The 18,299-nt window shown below is 41.1% G+C and overlaps 1 protein-coding gene across 4 annotated transcripts in view; it reads right to left on the reverse strand.

The window, feature by feature from the left end:
- Positions 1 to 18,299, reverse strand: part of RNF125 (ring finger protein 125) — a 117,514-nt gene that overhangs the window by 23,009 nt on the left and 76,206 nt on the right. For all 4 annotated transcript variants that reach the window (XM_086372875.1, XM_086372874.1, XM_086372873.1 and 1 more), the window contains exons 2-3: positions 4,029 to 4,182; positions 635 to 729 (exon numbers count right to left, since the gene is read on the reverse strand). In XM_086372875.1, the coding sequence (XP_086229001.1) occupies positions 635 to 729; positions 4,029 to 4,182 (249 nt within the window). The remainder of the gene's footprint in view (positions 1 to 634; positions 730 to 4,028; positions 4,183 to 18,299) is intronic.

Genomic DNA, 18,299 nt, shown 5'->3' on the forward strand with positions numbered 1-18,299 from the left:
AATGACCTAGATTTGTTTCCTTCTTTTTTTTTTTAAGAAAAAATATCAATATCCTCCATTACACCTACTCGCTGTCTCCATCCTTCCTCCAGCCCCATATAAGATTACCCAGCAAACAGGTTGTAGGATTCAGAATGCCTGCCCCACGCGTGTTCTTTCATGTTAGAATATATACTGAGATGTCACTTTGTCCCTTCTAAAGAGTAAGCAGGAAAATGAGAGGGAACGAGCTGGGAGACTGAGTAGTGGTGATGGAAAACTAAAGACAATAATCTCATAACCATCATCTGCTTCAGGACTCTTAGTCACAACACAGAGCCTAGCAGAAACTGAACAGTTCTGCTTTCTATTTCTGGATCTTCCTCCATATAAACTTGTCTGAGGAAGCTTCCCCAATCTCTCCAGTGTCCAGTTGGTTCTCCCCAAAGTTTTTAAAGCAGACAGAGCAAAAATTCTTTTGCAATTACTGCTATTAGTCATTGAAAACAAATGATTACTAATAAGAGGTATTATGATTAGGAGCCAAAACAACCATATACATATTTTCATAATAAAAGTGTTACGCTTTCCAGCCCGTTAAATTCTTTACAAGCATGTCAAATTTAGCATTAAACCAAAGTGTATAGAAGCAAACCTCGTTGTCGTCTCTCCAAGCTCTTGCAGTGGCCCGTACTTATCTATGTACTTCTGGCATGTTCTTGTGTGTGCCCTCATTTCACTGAGGCAAACCTATATGAAAGCAGATCAAAATAAGCTCACTGTTGAAAAGAGGCTCACTTCAGTCAATGAAGTCTTTTGTGACCCAACTTCACTGCTTTCTTATTTCAAATAAGGTCATAATGTGGGGTCAGTTGATTAAAAGGATGCAGTCAAGGTAATAGTTCAATCAATTTAAGGCATTATCAAGAATAACACTAATTTAAAATTTCTTTATAGTCAGAAGATCCGGGAGCTGAATTCTTGAATTTGGTTCTTTTAGAAAGCATATGTTTTTCAAAGTGAAAAAATGTATATTACATCAAATTTACTTTTTTTGGATGCTATTACCTAAATTAGTGATGGGAAGAAGGAAGAAAGAAAAAGAGCAAAAGGAAGGAAAGGGGGAAAAAAGTAAAAAGAGAGAAAAAAAAACAGAGAGAGATAAAAAGAATAAATAGATGGATTTTACAGATATCCGGAGTAAGTAAAAAGAAATCCTGTGCTTCAGGGAAAGATATAAATACCATGGCTTTATAATACATCCAGTAGCATTACATGAATTCACAATACACAGTATACTTAATGGCCCCATTAAGAGCAAATATAAAGGACAGCTCTTGCAGTCCATTTTTATGAAGGCAGAATAAAGAACCCTTGTCCTTCCAGATATACATTCAGAGATCCTAACCATGAGGGATCTGTTGCTGCATAGCACATATTCTACTAAATGTGTCATTAGAAACTCTGATAAGATCTTGTGCTAAAGGAAGCTTTGTTAGGGTTGTGGTAAGGTGGCCGACCCACCCTGCTTCATTTTGCCCAAGCTACGGAAGTTCAACCTCAAACATGAAATCTACCATCTCAAGGAAGCAGTCGTAACTGCTTCACAAAAGACAAAAATAAAAGCAAATGGAAACGTTAACAACAAATCCTTGCTTTATCCATCTAAAAAGATGTAAAAGCTAGGACCGATGTAGGCAGCTGTCTTAAAACAGACTGCTTTACAACATTTAACATCCAACTTTGCACATCAGTGCTCTCTCCTCTCCCTGTGACTTTCGTTAAGTCTCTTTCTTCTTTATAGTCCTTGATCAACATTCCTCATATAAATGTGGGGACTGTTTCCTGACAAGTGAATTGATAAATTCATAGGGTGTCTACCCCAGACACAAAACTGAAATCGGTTGTCAGTGGTGGCAGGAGTATAAGCCACTGTGCTTGCATTAAAGGTGTTTATATTCTAATAGAGGAAAAACAAACGAACAAAGGATGTGAAGACAAGTAGATAGGAAACCATTCAATATTGGGGACTGGGATACTCATGGAATGGACATCTGGCCAGGACTTACAGGAAGCAGAGTTGAGAATGCCTAATATTCCAGCAAGAAGAGACAGATACAAAGAAATCTCCCAAAGGACAGATCAAAATACTTGTGAATAATCAGAAATAGGGAGTGAAAAAAGGAAGCAGATTCTGACCCAGGATAATAGAGAGAATGCTCTTGTTTCTGACAGATACCAAAGAACTGGGTAACAGAATAATATGCTGAGTTTGATTTTTTGCATGTTGAATTTTAAACAATGGCAAAATATCAAAATAAAAATAAGCAATACTGATTACTAAGAATGTGAAAAGCTATTGATTTTGAGCTATTGATTTTAGCATTCATTTCCACAGTGCTAAAATGAATCCCATCCAGTAACGCTAGTGGTAAAGAACCTGCCTGCCAATGCAGGAGATGAAAGAGATGCAATTCAATCCCTGGGTCAGAAAGATTCCCTGGAGAAGGGAATGGCACCCCACTCCACTATTCTTGCCTGTAAAATCCCATGGACAGAGGAGCCTGGTGGGCTACCGTCGATGGGGTTGCAAGAGGCCGACACGACTGAGCATACAGTGCTAAAAGCCACTTGTGGTTTGTCTTTAATCTTTACAACCACCCTGTAACACGAACGTTATCTTTTCCCTCAATTTACAAAGACTCAAACAAAAACAGATTAATAGTTTGCCCCAAATCACAAACAGTAAGTGAGAGAATTAGTGCTCAACCCTAAGATGTCTGACTCCAAAGACCATGCATAGATTCCGTAGTCACACAGCCATGAACAGATTTAGGTCTTACATAAATATTCAAAAAATGCACTTGGGCATTTACTATGTTCCAGCCACTATTCAAAGCTCTTGATACACAACCCAATAAAACAGACACAATCCTTACCCTCATGAAATCTGGTGGGGATAATGGATAATGGACATTAAACTTAAGTCACAAAAGCACAATTACAAATGGTGATAAGTGCTATAAAGGGAAAGCACAGAGTGCTAAGAGAAAGTGTTTAAGAGATTATAACTTAGATGAACAAGCAAGAAAGGTTCTCTAAGAAATTGAGATCTTCAGTATATGATCGCCCTTTTGATCTCTAGACAGGTAATATCTAGATATAGTCCCCTTAGCAGTTCAAATGTAATGTATGTAAAACTTAAAACTTAACTCTGTAGATTCTTCTCTAAATTTACTCCCCATATTAGCATTTTCACCTACTCATCTCAGAAACTTGGGAGGCATCTTTGACACCTCACTCTTATGCACCCCCCACATCCAGCTTCTTACCAATTTTCTTCAATCCCTCTCTTAAGTACACCCTGAAACAACCTCTTATTCCATACCTAATGCTTTTACCCTAACCCAGCTTCCTAACCACTTATCCTAAAGGCCACTAAACTGACTCCACCAATTCTGCTTTTGCCCCCTCCAAACCATTCTCCATGCACATGCCTGAGTCAGAGCTTAAAAATATAAACCTGATCAAAAGCTTACACTTTTTCTATGACACCCTATGGCATCTAAGATAAAATCTAGAACCTTTGACACAGCTTCTAAGACCTCACATGATCTAACCAGACTAGTATAGTATCAACGGAGCAAAACAGTAACAGGGAGGCAGCAGCCAACAGAGATAACTACTGCAAAGCCCAGAGCAGCGGAGATGGAATTACGCCACTGGGCTTGAAAATAAAGCTATGCACTGGGCGGGCTACAGTAACATAATAGAGGCCACATAATAAGGGGTGAGGGGAGTAATGGGAAGGGAGGAAATGGAGGTGGTCGATGAAAGCATTTGAGAAATTAGGTGATGGTGGGCATCAGGTGACGGCTCTCCTGCAGTCCATACTTATGAAACTGGAGGACAGGAAGAGGAGAGACTGAGACAATACACTCTGAAATCTGAGTAGGATGAGGTCAAAGGCAGAGGTGAAATGACTAGCTGTCTAACAATTTTCTCAGCGGTTTAAGCTGGTAACTATGAGCAAAGGCAGGGTGACATACCAGAGTGTCACATTCGGTGCAATTCCGGAACTCGGATTTCATTCTCTTGGCGACATCAGCTGCTGGAACTCCTTCGGAAGGAAGATAGGCCCGGCAGTAAGGACAGGTCCACTTATTGTTCTTTAGACTGGTAGCGATGCAAGAACGGCAGAATCTACAGGACACAAATCAAGAACACGTCACTCTCCTTGACAGGAATTAAGGAGCCGCCACTGGGAGTTCATGTGTGGAAACTGTATTTTAATGACACCTCGGATACTAAGAGCAGTTCTGCCAAGTGGAAGCTCCATCTACACTATTATAAAATAGATAACAGATGAGAACCTATTGAACAGCTCTGGGAACTCTACTCAGCACTCTGTAGTGACCTAAATGGGAAAGAAATCCAAAAAAGAGGGGATACATGCATACAGATAGCTGATTCACTCTGCTGTATAGCAGAAACTAACATAACATTGTCAATCAACTATACTCTAATAAAAATTAATTTTAGAAAAAAAAAAGAGAGAGCTCCATTTGCATCCTACACTTGCTGGAGAGTCTCTTTATCTTCCCTGTGGGTCACAGGTTCTCACCACATGTGCTAGACACACAACAGGTGACAGGCAAGGTGGTCAAACAGCCTTCTTATAAACAGAATTCAAACTATAACTCAAATATCACTCAGCCACAAAAAAGAATGAAATAATGCCATCTGCAGCAACATGGATAGATCTAGAGGTAATCCTACTAAGTCAGACAGAGAAAGACAAATATCATATGATACCATTTATATGTGGAATCTAAAAAAAATGATACAGATAACTCATTTACAAAGCAGACTCACAGACATAGAAAACAAATTTGTGGTTACCAAAGGGGAAAGGGAGAGGGAGGGGCAAATTAGGAGCTTGGGATTAACAGATAAAAACTACTACACACAAAATAGATAAGCAACAAGGATCTATTGTATAGCACAGGGAATTATATTCAATATCTTATAATAACCTATTGATATAATAGAAAATAATCTGAAAAAGAATCTATATATCTGTATGTATCTATGTACAAATGAATCACTTTGCCTACACTTGCCTACACTTTGCCTACACCTGCCATTTCCTTCTTCAGAAGTGAAAGTTGCTCAGTCGTGTCCAACTCTTTGCGACCCCATGGACTATACAGTCCATGGAATTCTCGAAACCAGAATACTGGAGTGAGTAGCCTTTCCCTTCTCCAGGGGATCTTCCCAACTCAGGATCGAATCCAGGTCTCCTGCATTGCAGGTGGATTCTTTACCAGCGGAGCCACAAGGGAAGCCCACTGAAACTAACACAACATTATAAATCAACTACATTAAAAAAAAAAAAACCCTATAACTCAAAGGATATCTAACATCATTTTCTTTTCTTTAATCTTGCTAAGTCGCTTCAGTCGTGTCCGACTCTGTGTGACCCCATAGACGGCAGCCCATGAGGCTGCCCTGTCCCTGGGATTCTCCAGGCAAGAACACTGGAGTGGGTTGCCATTTCCTTCTTCAATGCATGAAAGTGAAAAGTGAAAGTGAAGTCGCTCAGTCCTGTCCGACTCTTAGAGACCCCATGGACTGCAGCCCACCAGGCTCCTTCATCCATGGGATTTTCCAGTCAAGAGTGCTGGAGTGGGGTGCCATTGCCTTCTCCATTCTTTAATCTTATTTTACCTTAAAATTTATGTGTCGGGGGAGAGGGGTAATAGATCTTTGTTTTGTGGGTTTTTGTGTGTTAGATAAGGAACTAACAAGTTGAAGTGGTAAAAATACCAGACACATTATAAGTGTTCATAATTTTAAACTCATCCTCAGATATAGACAATTACCTAATCAAAATTACCACTATTAGGAATGTCCTCCATGTCAAGAAATACATTCTCTGGTTTTCTCAAAGATAATCTTGACAAAATATTAACATAATGAACAGAATTCACACATAATCTTGACCTATTTATGGGAACTGTTGACGATTAAGTGCACACAGAGTAAAAGTGAGCATTTCAATAGGTTATACACATTAGCATGATTTGATAGCTCTTAACTCAGTGTGTAATATCTACTTGGGAATATTAATATACGGCAGAAGTTAAGCTCTTCAAGGTTTAAGTAAACTATACATACTGAAAAGTTCATGTATCATAGGTACACAATTCAAGGAAATTTCACAAACAAAATTCGCAAATATATTAGCCATTGTGTGCATGTGTTTAGTCGTGTCCCACTCTGCGACCCCATGGACTGTAGCCCACAAAGTTCCTCTGTCCATGGGATTTCCCAGGCAAGGATGCTGGAGTTGGCTGCCATTTCCTTCTCCAGGAGATCTTCCTGATCCAGAGAGCAAACCCACATCTCCTGTATTGGCAGGTGGATTCTGTGCCACCTGGGAAGTCCCATTATTAGTCATTGTGATTAGCCATTACTGATTCTTGAAAGTATTCTCTTCTCCCTCTGTGATAAAACCCTAACATACACGCAGAGGATACTTATGTCTGCACTGTTCCCAAGGCATTTGCTTGATGCTTTTCCAGTGGTCATGTATGGATGTGAGAGTTGGACTATAAAGAAAGCTGAGGGCCAAAGAATTGATGCCACTGAACTGTGGTGTTGGAGAAGACTGTTGAGAGTCCCTTGGACTGCAAGGAGATCCAACCAGTCCATTCTGAAGGAGATCAGTCCTGGGTGTTCATTGGAAGGACTGAGTTGAAGGTGAAACTCCAATAGTTTAGCCACCTCATGGGAAGAGTTGACTCACTGGAAAAGACTCTGATGCTGGGAGGGATTGGGGGCAGGAGAGGAAGGGGACGACAGAGGATGAGATGGTTGGATGGCATCACCAACTCGATGGACATGGGTTTGGGTGGACTCCGGGGGTTGGTGATGGACAGGGAGGCCTGGTGTGCTGCAGTCCACGGGGTCACAAAGAGTCGGACATGACTGAGCGACTGAAGTGAACTGAACTGAACTACGCCTGCCCAGCACCCATTTCCCCTTACTCTTACCACAGCATCCTGATTTTGCTCTGCAGGACCCACCCCTCTTATATGAGATACAAACTGGTGGGACCCCAATCCAGGTGCCCACAATCCCTTGCTGAAGGCAGAGCACCTGATGTCGACCAGACTAAGTGAGTAAACCGTCTCCCTGGGAGACGCGTGCTAAACAGTGACACACGAGCTGATTCAGCAATAACTTGATGGGACTGCCCTGTTCTTTATATACAACCCTGGATCTGCCTGGGCTCCTACCCTTTTCTTCTTTTTGTTACTAATGTTGTTTGGAAACTTTATGTTTTGATATAATTTCAAACAAAATTTTTTTTAAACGCTGTGCCCTGAGGCATGCAAGCTGTTAGTTCCCCAACCAGGGATTGAACCGGTGACTCCCGCATTGGGAGCATGGAGTATTAACCACTGGACCGCCAAGGAAGTCCCCATAATTTCAAATTTGATACACTGCTTTTTATTTACAAAGTTTGTAACAGACCTTAACTCATTTAACCTTAACAACCCCCTAAGAAAGATCATTATTTCGTTTACAGATGAGCAAACTGTGGTACATACTGGTTGTTACTTCTATAAAGTCACAGCTACAGAAAGTGCCTGAACTTGGTTAGTCTTAAGCTGGGTTTTCTTTTTCTTTTTTCTATTAAGTGGCAGTGTTCAGTGCTATAGACTTTTATTATTTTCTGTTGACCAATCGTGGTATGATGGTATTAAATGAATAATAGTTACATAATCACAGCAGAGTACATCATGAGAAACGCTGGGCTGGAAGAAGCACAAGCTGGAATAAAGATTGCCGGGAGAAATATCAATAACTTCAGATATGCAGATGACACCACCCTTATGGCAGAAAGTGAAGAGGAATGAAAAAGCCTCTTGATGAAAGTTAAAGTGGAGAGTGAAAAAGTTGGCTTAAAGCTCAACATTCAGAAAACGAAGATCATGGCATCTGGTCCCATCACTTCATGGCAAATAGATGGGGAAACAGTGGAAACAGTGTCAGACTTTATTTTTCTGGGCTCCAAAATCACTGCAGATGGTGACTGCAGCCATGAAATTAAAAGACGCTTACTCCTTGGAAGGAAAGTTATGACCAACCTAGATAGCATATTCAAAAGCAGAGACATTACTTTGCCAACAAAGGTCCATCTAGTCAAAGCTATGGTTTTTCCAGTGGTCATATATGGATGTGAGAGTTGGACTGTGAAGAAGGCTGAGCGCCAAAGAATTGATGCTTTTGAACTGTGGTGTTGGAGAAGACTCTTGAGAGTCCCTTGGACTGCAAGGAGATCCAACCAGTCCATTCTGAAGGAGATCAGCCCTGGGATTTCTTTGGAAGGAATGATGCTAAAGCTGAAACTCCAGTACTCTGGCCACCTCATGCAAAGAGTTGAGTCATTGAAAAGCCTCTGATGCTGGGAGGGATTGGGGGCAGGAGGAGAAGGGGACGACAGAGGATGAGATGGCTGGATGGAATCACTGACTCGATGTACGTGAGTCTCCCGGACTTGGTGAACTCTGGGAGTTGGTGATGGACAGGGAGGCCTGGCATGCTGTGATTCATGGGGTTGCAAAGAGTCGGACACGACTGAGCGACTGAACTGAATCACAACAGTAAAAGATGTTTAGGTGTTTATCAGTTTTCACAACCAACACTCAGACAAAAAAAATAAAAGATCATTACAATTGGGAGCCATAAGGGAAACATGGTTAACTTAACAATATAAAATAATTACATACAATTTGGGAAGTAGAATGATGTGGTAAGTGAAGTGCATACATGCACAAGTTTTCATCCACACTGCCAGTCTATGTCTTTTGGTTGGTGCATTTAATTAATTTACCTTTAAGGTAATTACTGATTTGTATGATCCTATTACCATTTTCTCGATAGTTTTGGTTTTATTTTTTGTAGGTATCTTCCTTGGTTTTCTGACTCAAAAATTCAGTAACCTGTCTTTGCACAGCCACAGCTGCCCTTCTTGGAAAGAGCAATACTTTCGTAATCAAAAGATCTAAGTCCTCTGCTGTCTTTTACTTCTGTCTGCCTCAGGTGATTAACTGTAAGTTCTATGGCACAATGTTCTTAGCTTTTCCTTGTGTCCCTAAGGATTGGTTCTCAAAGTGTAAAAGTATTACAAACAACAGTTCAAATGCTCAACTCATAATTAACATTTCTAATGAACACTTAAGGTTCTGGCAGGAATTCTTTGTCTACATGATTTAGGAGCAAACAGGTAACACTGTGTTTCTTGTCAACTAAAAGTCATCCTCTCTTTGCTCACACTGATTTGAGTTTTGCACAAACAGAATACAAACAGAAGATGAATACTGGTGCCAAGCTCCATGGTGGGCACTGGTCACATTACCTCACTTCACTCTTGGAGTAATGCTAAATGCTCCTCTTTCTCTCTACCCTGACTGATGGCAAATTGAGGTTCAGAGAGGTGTTAACAACTTGCTGAGGTCACACAGCTGTGAAGACAGTAGTGAGTTGTTTTTTGGGTGTCTTTTGCCAGTAGCACAGCTTGTGGGATCGTAGTTCCCTGACCCGGGATTGAACCAGAGCCCCTGGCAGTGAAAAGGCAGAGTCCTAACCACCAAACCGCCAGGGAATTCCTAAGATAGTAATGCTTTTTATCCTCAAGCAGTTTTGGGAGAGGCTCGAAGTTTGTAGTCTTTTTAAAGACCCTTGGGCTTCCCAGGTGGCACTAGTGGTAAAGAACCCGCCTGCCACCGCAGGAGATATAAGAGATGTGGGTTCAATCCTTGGGTCATCCCCTGGAGAAGGAAATGGCAACTCACTCCAGTATTCTGACCTGGAGAATCCCATGGACAGAGGAGCCTGGTGGGTTACAGTCCAGTCAGACACGACTGAAGCGACTTAGCACGCGTGACAAGTAGAAGCAGCAAAGCTATGAGATCACTGATTGCTGTACCTGCATAAGCCGGGTGGGCGTTCAGTTCAGTTAAGTTCAGTCGCTCAGTCGTGTCCGACTCTTTGTGACCCCATGAATTGCAGCACGCCAGGCCTCCCTGTCTATTATCAACTCCGGGAGTTCACTCAGACTCACGTCCATCGAGTCAGTGGTGCCATTCAGCCATCTCATCCTCTGTCGTCCCCTTCTCCTCCTGCCCCCAATCCCTCCCAGCATCAGAGGCTTTTCCAATGACTCAACTCTTTGCATGAGGTGGCCAGAGTACTGGAGTTTCAGCTTTAGTATCATTCCTTCCAAAGAAATCCCAGGGCTGATCTCCTTCAGAGTGGACTGGCTGGATCTCCTTGCAGTCCAAGGGACTCTCAGGAGTCTTCTCCAACACCACAGTTCAAAAGCATCAATTCTTCGGTGCTCAGCCTTCTTCACAGTCCAACTCTCACATCCATATATGACCACTGGAAAAACCATAGCCTTGACTAAATGGACCTTTTTTGGCAAAGTAATGTCTCTGCTTTTTAATATGTTATCTAGGTTGGTCATAACTTTCCTTCCAAGGAGTAAGCATCTTTTAATTTCATGGCTGCAGTCACCATCTGCAGTGATTTTGGAGCCCAGAAAAATAAAGTCTGACACTGTTTCCACTGTTTCCTCATCTATTTGCCATGAAGTGATGGGACCAGATGCCATGATCTTCGTTTTCTGAATGTTGAGCTTTAAGCCAACTTTTTCACTCTCCTCTTTCACTTTCATCAAGAGGCTTTTTAGTTCCTCTTCACTTTCTGCCATAAGGGTGGTGTCATCTGCATATCTGAGGTTATTGATATTTCTCCTCACATTACCTAGAGTATATTTCTGCTGTTATTTTGTAAATACTTAGTACATGTTTTTGTAACTATAATCAATAACCACAATAATGGAAATTCCTAGTAGATATTCATGAAAAGGAGCACATTTGAGGTATGTTTAAAACCAAGTCTCTCCCTATAACCCATTCAAGTCTGTACAGTGGTGTTACTTGTGGCATGAAACTCTCACATGAGCCTGATACAGATGCTGTTGCATTATATGAGGATATTAGCAGCAAATCTGGTAGATGAGTCAATTAACTGTACTCCTTTTAATAGAAGTGTTTATCAAGTGGAGAAAACACATCAAGATCAAGGTGTTTTAGAACAGATTGAATTTACTGATTATGAGTACATAAAAACCACAACATTGTCACCATGCAAACGCACTGGATGCTGCTGCAGCTCAAGTCTCACTTTCTGGGCTGCAGAAGCAAGACTGCAGAACTGCTGAGTTCAAAAAATCTGAGGGGAACATTCTCTCCTTAAAGGTGTAGCTATCAAATTCAATTCATGAGTGCTGGAGTTTCTACCATCCCTACCCTGGTATCTTGGCATGAAAAGTATACAAGTGATTGGGACTTCCCTGCTGGTCCAGTGGTTAAGAATCTGCCGACCAATGCAAAGGACACAGGTTCAACCCCTGCTTGGGGAACTAAGATCCCACATGCCACAGAACAACAAAGCCCATACTACAGAGCCTGCGAGTCACAACTAGTGTCCCTGCTTGCAACAAAAGATCCCACACGACACAACAAATGTCCCTCATACTGCAACAAAGACCCAACCAAGCCAAATATAGAAATGCTTGCAAAAAGTATACAATGATCAAACATTTTCTGAAGGGCCTAATCAGAAACCACAGAGGGTTATTCAGCTTTATGTAATATATACTACATAACAGGGAATACAGACAGAAAGTGTTAGTCACTCAGTCGTGTCCCACTCTTTGCGACCCCATGGACTTGCCAGGCTCCTTTATCCATAGGATTTTCCAAGCAAGAATACTGGAGTGGGTTGCCATTTCCTTCTCCAGGGGATCTTCCTGACCCAGGGATCAACCCTGGATCTTTCTCATTGCAGGCAGACTCTTTACCATCTGAGCCACCAGGGAATAAAGACAAGATAACTCAAAACTAAAATGTCTCAGAAAGTGAAGTGTAGAACTGTATACACACAGTGAAAGCTTCCTGCAGGCTTGTAGGTGTATAAGAACATCTGGGGTAAGGAAAATAAGGACATTTATTTACCCGTTGAAAAGATGGCAACTGGAAAGAAAAGGTGTGTGGTAGAAGAAGGGTATTTTCATTGTCAAATTTTAAGTGTGAACCACATCAACTTATTACCAACATTAACAAACAATTCTTTTAAAAAGTAAATCATCTGCAACCGCTTGGGATCAATGGTCTGGTAATGTCTGATAACTTGAAACTTGCAGGTACCCCTTGACTCTGCAATACCAAGCCCATGTATTCCCTCAAAAGGAATTTTTTAAAATGTCCATTTGTACAAGAATATTCAGAAGGAATGTTTTCATAATAGCCCCAAACTGGAAATAACCCAGGTATATATCAATAAAAAAGTGAATAAACAACCTGTGGCACAATCATACAATGAAATTCTACACAGCAATACAAAAAGAACAAATTTCTCATACAAGCAATAATATGGATGAAATTCAAAGACACACTGAGTGAGGAAACCAGACACTAGTGACCATATTTCACTTTAGATGAAGTTCTTAAACAGGTAAAACTGATCTATGATAGAAAAAAAAATGTTTCAACAATGACTGTCTACAAGGGTACAAGGACAGGAATGGCTGGGCAGGGGCAGGAGAGAACTATATGGGGGCAATGAGACTATTTTATATTTTAATAGAGGTTTGGGCTAAACATAGGTTTAAGGGCAAATGTTATACCTAGAATGGATGCATTTCACTATGTGTAATTTACTTTAAAAAATCCCATGATTAATATAATGCATGCTCATATGAGAAGGGGTAGAGTGTGCTAATGTCTGTAACCCATTCTGAAATGCATTAAAAAAAATCAGATGGATTGATGGATAAGTATGTGATAGAAAGATAAAAAGATAAGTACAAACATGGCAAAATGAACAACTGAATACAGATAGTGGATCTATGTATAGTCACTGTACAATTCTTTCAAATTAGCTGTATGCTTGACATTTTTCATAATAAAATGTTAGGGGAAATTAATCATCTTACTATGATGATTTACTTAAATTACTTATTTAAATTTTTTTTACTTCTGAGAAAATTTAGTTGGAAAATTAAGAAGGGAAATGTTCAGAGGATGAGAGGTCTGAATTTTTTTTTGAATTTTTTTTTTAACAGAATGTGATTTGAAGAGAAAAATATTTTTTAAAAGCACTGAAATTCAGGGTGAGGAAAATATTAGCTTGCATTTATGATTATTCAAATAAATTTAAAGAGCGGGAACAATTGGAAAGATAATAAAAGGCTAAAGTGAGAAAATACAAACTGTAAAAAAAAAAAAGAATTTGTATGGCTTTCAGCAAGAACAGTTATTCTATGGTTTATAATGAAGACTTTACAAAGCCTGCAAAAATCTCCCCAGACTCAACCACATAAGCACAGACTCACTAACGAAATTTTTAATAACAGCTTATGATTGCCAGACAGTGTTTGACATGCCAGGAGTGAAACCATGGCAGTGCCTGAGGTCCCTACTCTCAGAGTTACAGGATGAAGAGAGAGGAAATAAGCAGGTAAACAAAAGGACGGGCAAAGGATGAATGCTCTGAGAAGAAGAAAACAGTTGGCAATAAAAATAGAGCGGGTGGGGCAGAGGGAGCAGTAAGATGGGTGGTCCCTGGGATGACATTTGAAGACACCAGACTTCAGAAGACCCGGGAATGGTTTTCCAAGCTGAACACAGAAGGTACAAAAAATAGGGACCATTTTGCTGAGATACAGAAAGCCAGTGTGGCTGCAATGCAGGGGGCCCAGGGTCTACCTGTGTAGGATAGAGACCATAAAGCCAGAGCTAAGAGTGATAGGCAGGCATTGGAGGGTTTTAAGTGGGAGTTATATGACCTGATCTACATTACAGAGATCACTGGGGTTCCTCTATGAAGAATGGATTAGAGGTATGAGAGCCATAGCTCAGAGTTCAGCATTAAGTCCACCATAAGAGTTGGTTCAAGAGAGAGTGGTGGGGCTTTCCTGGTGGCTCAGTGGTAAAGAATCCACCTGCCAGTGCAGGAGACACGGGTTCAGTCCCTGATCCAGGAAGAGTCCATATGCCGCAGAGCAACTAAGGCCGAAGTGCCACAACCACTGAGACTGTGCTTAAGAGCCTGGGAGCTGCAACTATTGAGCCCGTGTGCCGCAACTACTAACGTCCGTGCGCCCTAGAGCCTGTGCTGTGCAACAAGAGAAGCCACTGCAATGAGAAGCCCGAGCACCGCAACTAGAGACTTGCACCTATTCATCACAACTAGAGAAAAGTCCACACAGCAACGAAGACTCCAGCAGAGCCAAAAATAAATAAACACAATTATTTAAAAAAGAGAGAGGGTGTGGCTCAGACCAGCAAAGTAGACAGTGTAAGCGGATAGACAGATTTAGGATTGATTTGGAAAGCAGAGGCAAAGGGTTTAGGATTGACCAAATGACAATAAATATATGCCCCGTTACTAAGTGAGAGAAGTCAAATACAAAAGACTATTTACTGTATGATTCCAGAACTCAGTGACAGAAAGCAGATGGTGTTACGCGGGGCGTGGATTGACTGCAAAAGATTCGAAGGGTTTTTTTTTTTCTGATGTTGTTCGGTCTTTTCACTTAGTCTTTTTTTTTGTAATTGAAATATAGTTGATTTACATTGCTGTGTTAGCTTCAGGTGTACAGCAAAGTGATTCAGTCATACCTATATATTTATATATTAATATATATATATATTCTTTTTCAGATTCTTTTCTATTATATTACAAGATACTGAATACTGTTCCTTGTCATACTGTAGATCCTTGTGGTTTGTCTATTTTATATATAGCAGTGTGTACCTGTTCAAGGGAAGTTTTAAGGTAAAGGAACTAACTGTCCTAGATCTTGTTTGACGTGGTGGTTATAAAATTGTATACAATTATGTACTGTATTACCTCAATAAAGCTGAAAAACAGAACCCCACAAAACAAAAAATGCCTCAGTAATAACACTGCATGAAAACCACAAAAATACACACTGCATAGAACCATTCAGAGTCCTGTAAGCGTCCCTCCCACACAGCCCCAGGCACTGAGTAGTAGCTACTCAGTAAATGGTCAGCAGATTGAAACAACTGAATTGGTTATGAGGAATGCACCCAAGGAGAATTTTCAGGGAAGGGGCCAATGTTCTCGCTAATAACTATTTTACCCCTTCTGGGAAAACCCATGAAGTGAAAATGAACACAAGCCCCAGGAAGTAAGGAATTTCCACGTCTGTCCTCCTCCTCCATAAGACTATGATGACTCACGACAGACATGATCAGAATGAGGAGAATGTAGGTGAAAGCTGAGGATGGATGTCAACAGCCCTTTTTTAAAGGTTGAGTTAATGTTTTCAAAAATTCTGAATGAGTTGTCATTGCTTCTCTCTCTCTCTCTCTCTCTTTTTTTTTGCCACCCCTTGCGGCACACGGGATCTTAGTTCCTGGATCAAGGATGGGACCTGTGCCTCCTGCAGCAGAAGCGTGGAGTTTAACCACTGGACCGCCAGGGAAGTCCCAAGTTGTCATTGCTTTAAAATCAGATTTCACACATGAAATCAAAGTTCTGGCTTCTCTTGAAAAGCTAAGTCTCCTGCAGCTCTGGACTCGGTTCCCAAGTGGCCACATGGGTTGGTGCCTGTTTCTGTAGGCGTCCACCCTCCTCTCTCACTCACACCACTTGCCTCCCCTCTGTTGAGCTTGCAGCTCCTGATGACATCAATCATGACTCTAAGAACTTTAAAACCAGCTGGAAACTTAATCAACCCACCCCCATTATATATTTTATTAACCCCTTTGCTAATCTGTTTCTCTAATTTAAGTGATTAGTAATAAAACTCAAACAACAGAAAAGTTGGCAAAGTATTGGAGGAAAATGGGGAAAGGGTTGCTGAGGACCTTGGGTAATTAAAGTTATGTCCACTGTCTTAGGAGCGAAAACTGCACCCTTAGTAGAAGCAAGGATGCGTTAGGGACTCCATGGGGCCCAGGGCTAGACAGGCAGAATAAGGGGCCAGAGGTGATCCCCAAATGCAGTTTTGGAAGAAGCCCTTGGCAACATGTGGTTGGTCTAACATTTTCTTTATGCTCTCAGCACTGGGGTGCTTCACTGTGGGAAGGCCAATATGAAGCTGAACAAAAAATCTTCGGTCCCTTGGGGAACATATAAATAGAATAAGGGGAGTTTCTATTGTTATTCAAAGGGAGGATGAAGGCTTCCCTGGTGGCTCAGTGGAAAACAATCTGCCTGCCAATGCACATGTGGGTTGATCCCTAGATCAGGAAAATCCCCTGGAGAAGGAAATGGCAACCCACTCTAGTATTCTTGCCTGGGAAATCCCATGGACAGAGGAGCCCAGTGGGCTATAGTCCATGGGGTCACAAAAGAGTTGGACATGACTTAGCAACTAAACAACAACTCCAATATAAGGCAATAAACACACACACAACCAGTCTCCCTTCTACCACTGATGAATGGATCAACCTGGACAGGCCCAAGTGCTGTTCTTCTCAGAGCACAGGCCCCCAGCCACTGTCCCTTGAAATTACCTTCAATGTTTTTATGTAGTCAATGAGGTTACTCCATCCTGGAAATCATTTAGCCTCCAAAAATTGACTGCCTTCAGAACATTGAATCTACACTCCATTATGTGTTGATTTTTATATTTAACCCCCCTAAGGAAAATTTTACTTCCTTTCACCTACAATCTTAGAGGGGTGCCTCTCTATAATGCTCAAACACTGTCCTCAACTTGTTGCATCTTACTGTCAGTTAAATAGGATTATTTGGGGCTGAACTTCTCAAACTCGAAAATGGATAAAAATCATGTGGGCCTCTTGTGAAAATGCAGATTGAGATTCAGCAGACCTGAGCTGGGGGCTGAGATTCTGTAGTGCTGCCGGTCCTAGGACCAGTGTTATTCACTCAGTCGTGTCCGACTCTTTGTGACCCCGTGGACTGTAGCCCACCAGGATCCACTGTCCATGGAATTCTCCAGGCAAGAATACTGGAGTGGGTAGCCATTCCCTTCTCCAGGGAATCTTCCTGACCCAGGGATCAAAACCCAGGACCAGTGGTCACATTCTATGGAGAATCTCGTGCAGCATAAAAACTCAATCTGCATCATTATTTAAGTTCTGTTTGTTGGAAAATGTGTAATTTAATAGATCACTAATATTTATCATGCCTATGACAACACTAATGTTGCTAGGTAAACTCCGTGCAGCCCAACCATCAAATGAGGTAAATTTCAGGCCAGCTTAATCACATCTTTCTAAAATTCTCAGTAATATAGGCACAAACGAATAAACCTATAAAAGCAAGGGAGTTCAATAACTATCATGGGACTCCTATCTATGACTCAAACTCCATAGCATCAGTTGGCTGGCACTATGAAGTGGTTGTCCAAAGTGGTGCTCACAGAAGTATTTGAATTTTGTCTTAGAGTCACTCATTAATTCAAAATACTTAACATTTGCTAAGCTTGGGAACTTAAAGCAGTGGCAATGTAGAAAGTGGCATTACTTTATTAGAACAACGGCTCTCAAGAGTTATGGGTCTAGATGGTACAAGACTCCAATCATCAAATTCTACCCCCCCGACCCTCACTTTTTTTGGTCACTTTGCTCAGCATATGGGATCTTAGTTCCCCAACCAGGGATCAAACCCAAGGCCTTTGCATTGGAAGCACAGAGTCTTAACCACTGGTTGCCAGAGCATTCCCAATCATCATATTTTGAGTGATGCTTACTTACCCAAGTACATTAGAAGGAGGAGGCATTCTATACACATTTGTTTTAGCATTAGGGGCCTTAAAAGGCTCATGTTTAAACTGCAAAGTTTCATCTTAAAATCAAATCACAGGTCAAGAAGCACATGAAAGGATGCTCAAGATTGCTTGAACATCAGGGAAATGCAGATGAAAATCATGCTATCACCTCACACCTATCACAATGGCATCACCAAAAAGCACAAATAACAAATGTTGGTGAGGATGTGGAGAAAAAGGAAGCCTCATACACTGTTGGTGGGAATGTAGATTGGTGCAGGCACTGTGGAAAACAGTAGGGAACCTTCTCAAAAAATTAAAAATAGAGTTACCATACGATCTAGTAATTCCACTCTTGGGTATATATCTGAAAAAAATGAAAACACAAATTCAAAAAGATACATACAACCCCAATGTTCATATCAGCATTATCTACAATAGTCAAGATATGGAAGCAAACTAAGTGTTC

This window comes from Bos grunniens, chromosome 24, assembly GCF_055505025.1.
Source record: "Bos grunniens cultivar Pamir isolate PY7600 chromosome 24, Bosgru_T2T1.0, whole genome shotgun sequence".
Classification (NCBI taxonomy): Eukaryota; Metazoa; Chordata; class Mammalia; order Artiodactyla; family Bovidae; genus Bos; species Bos grunniens.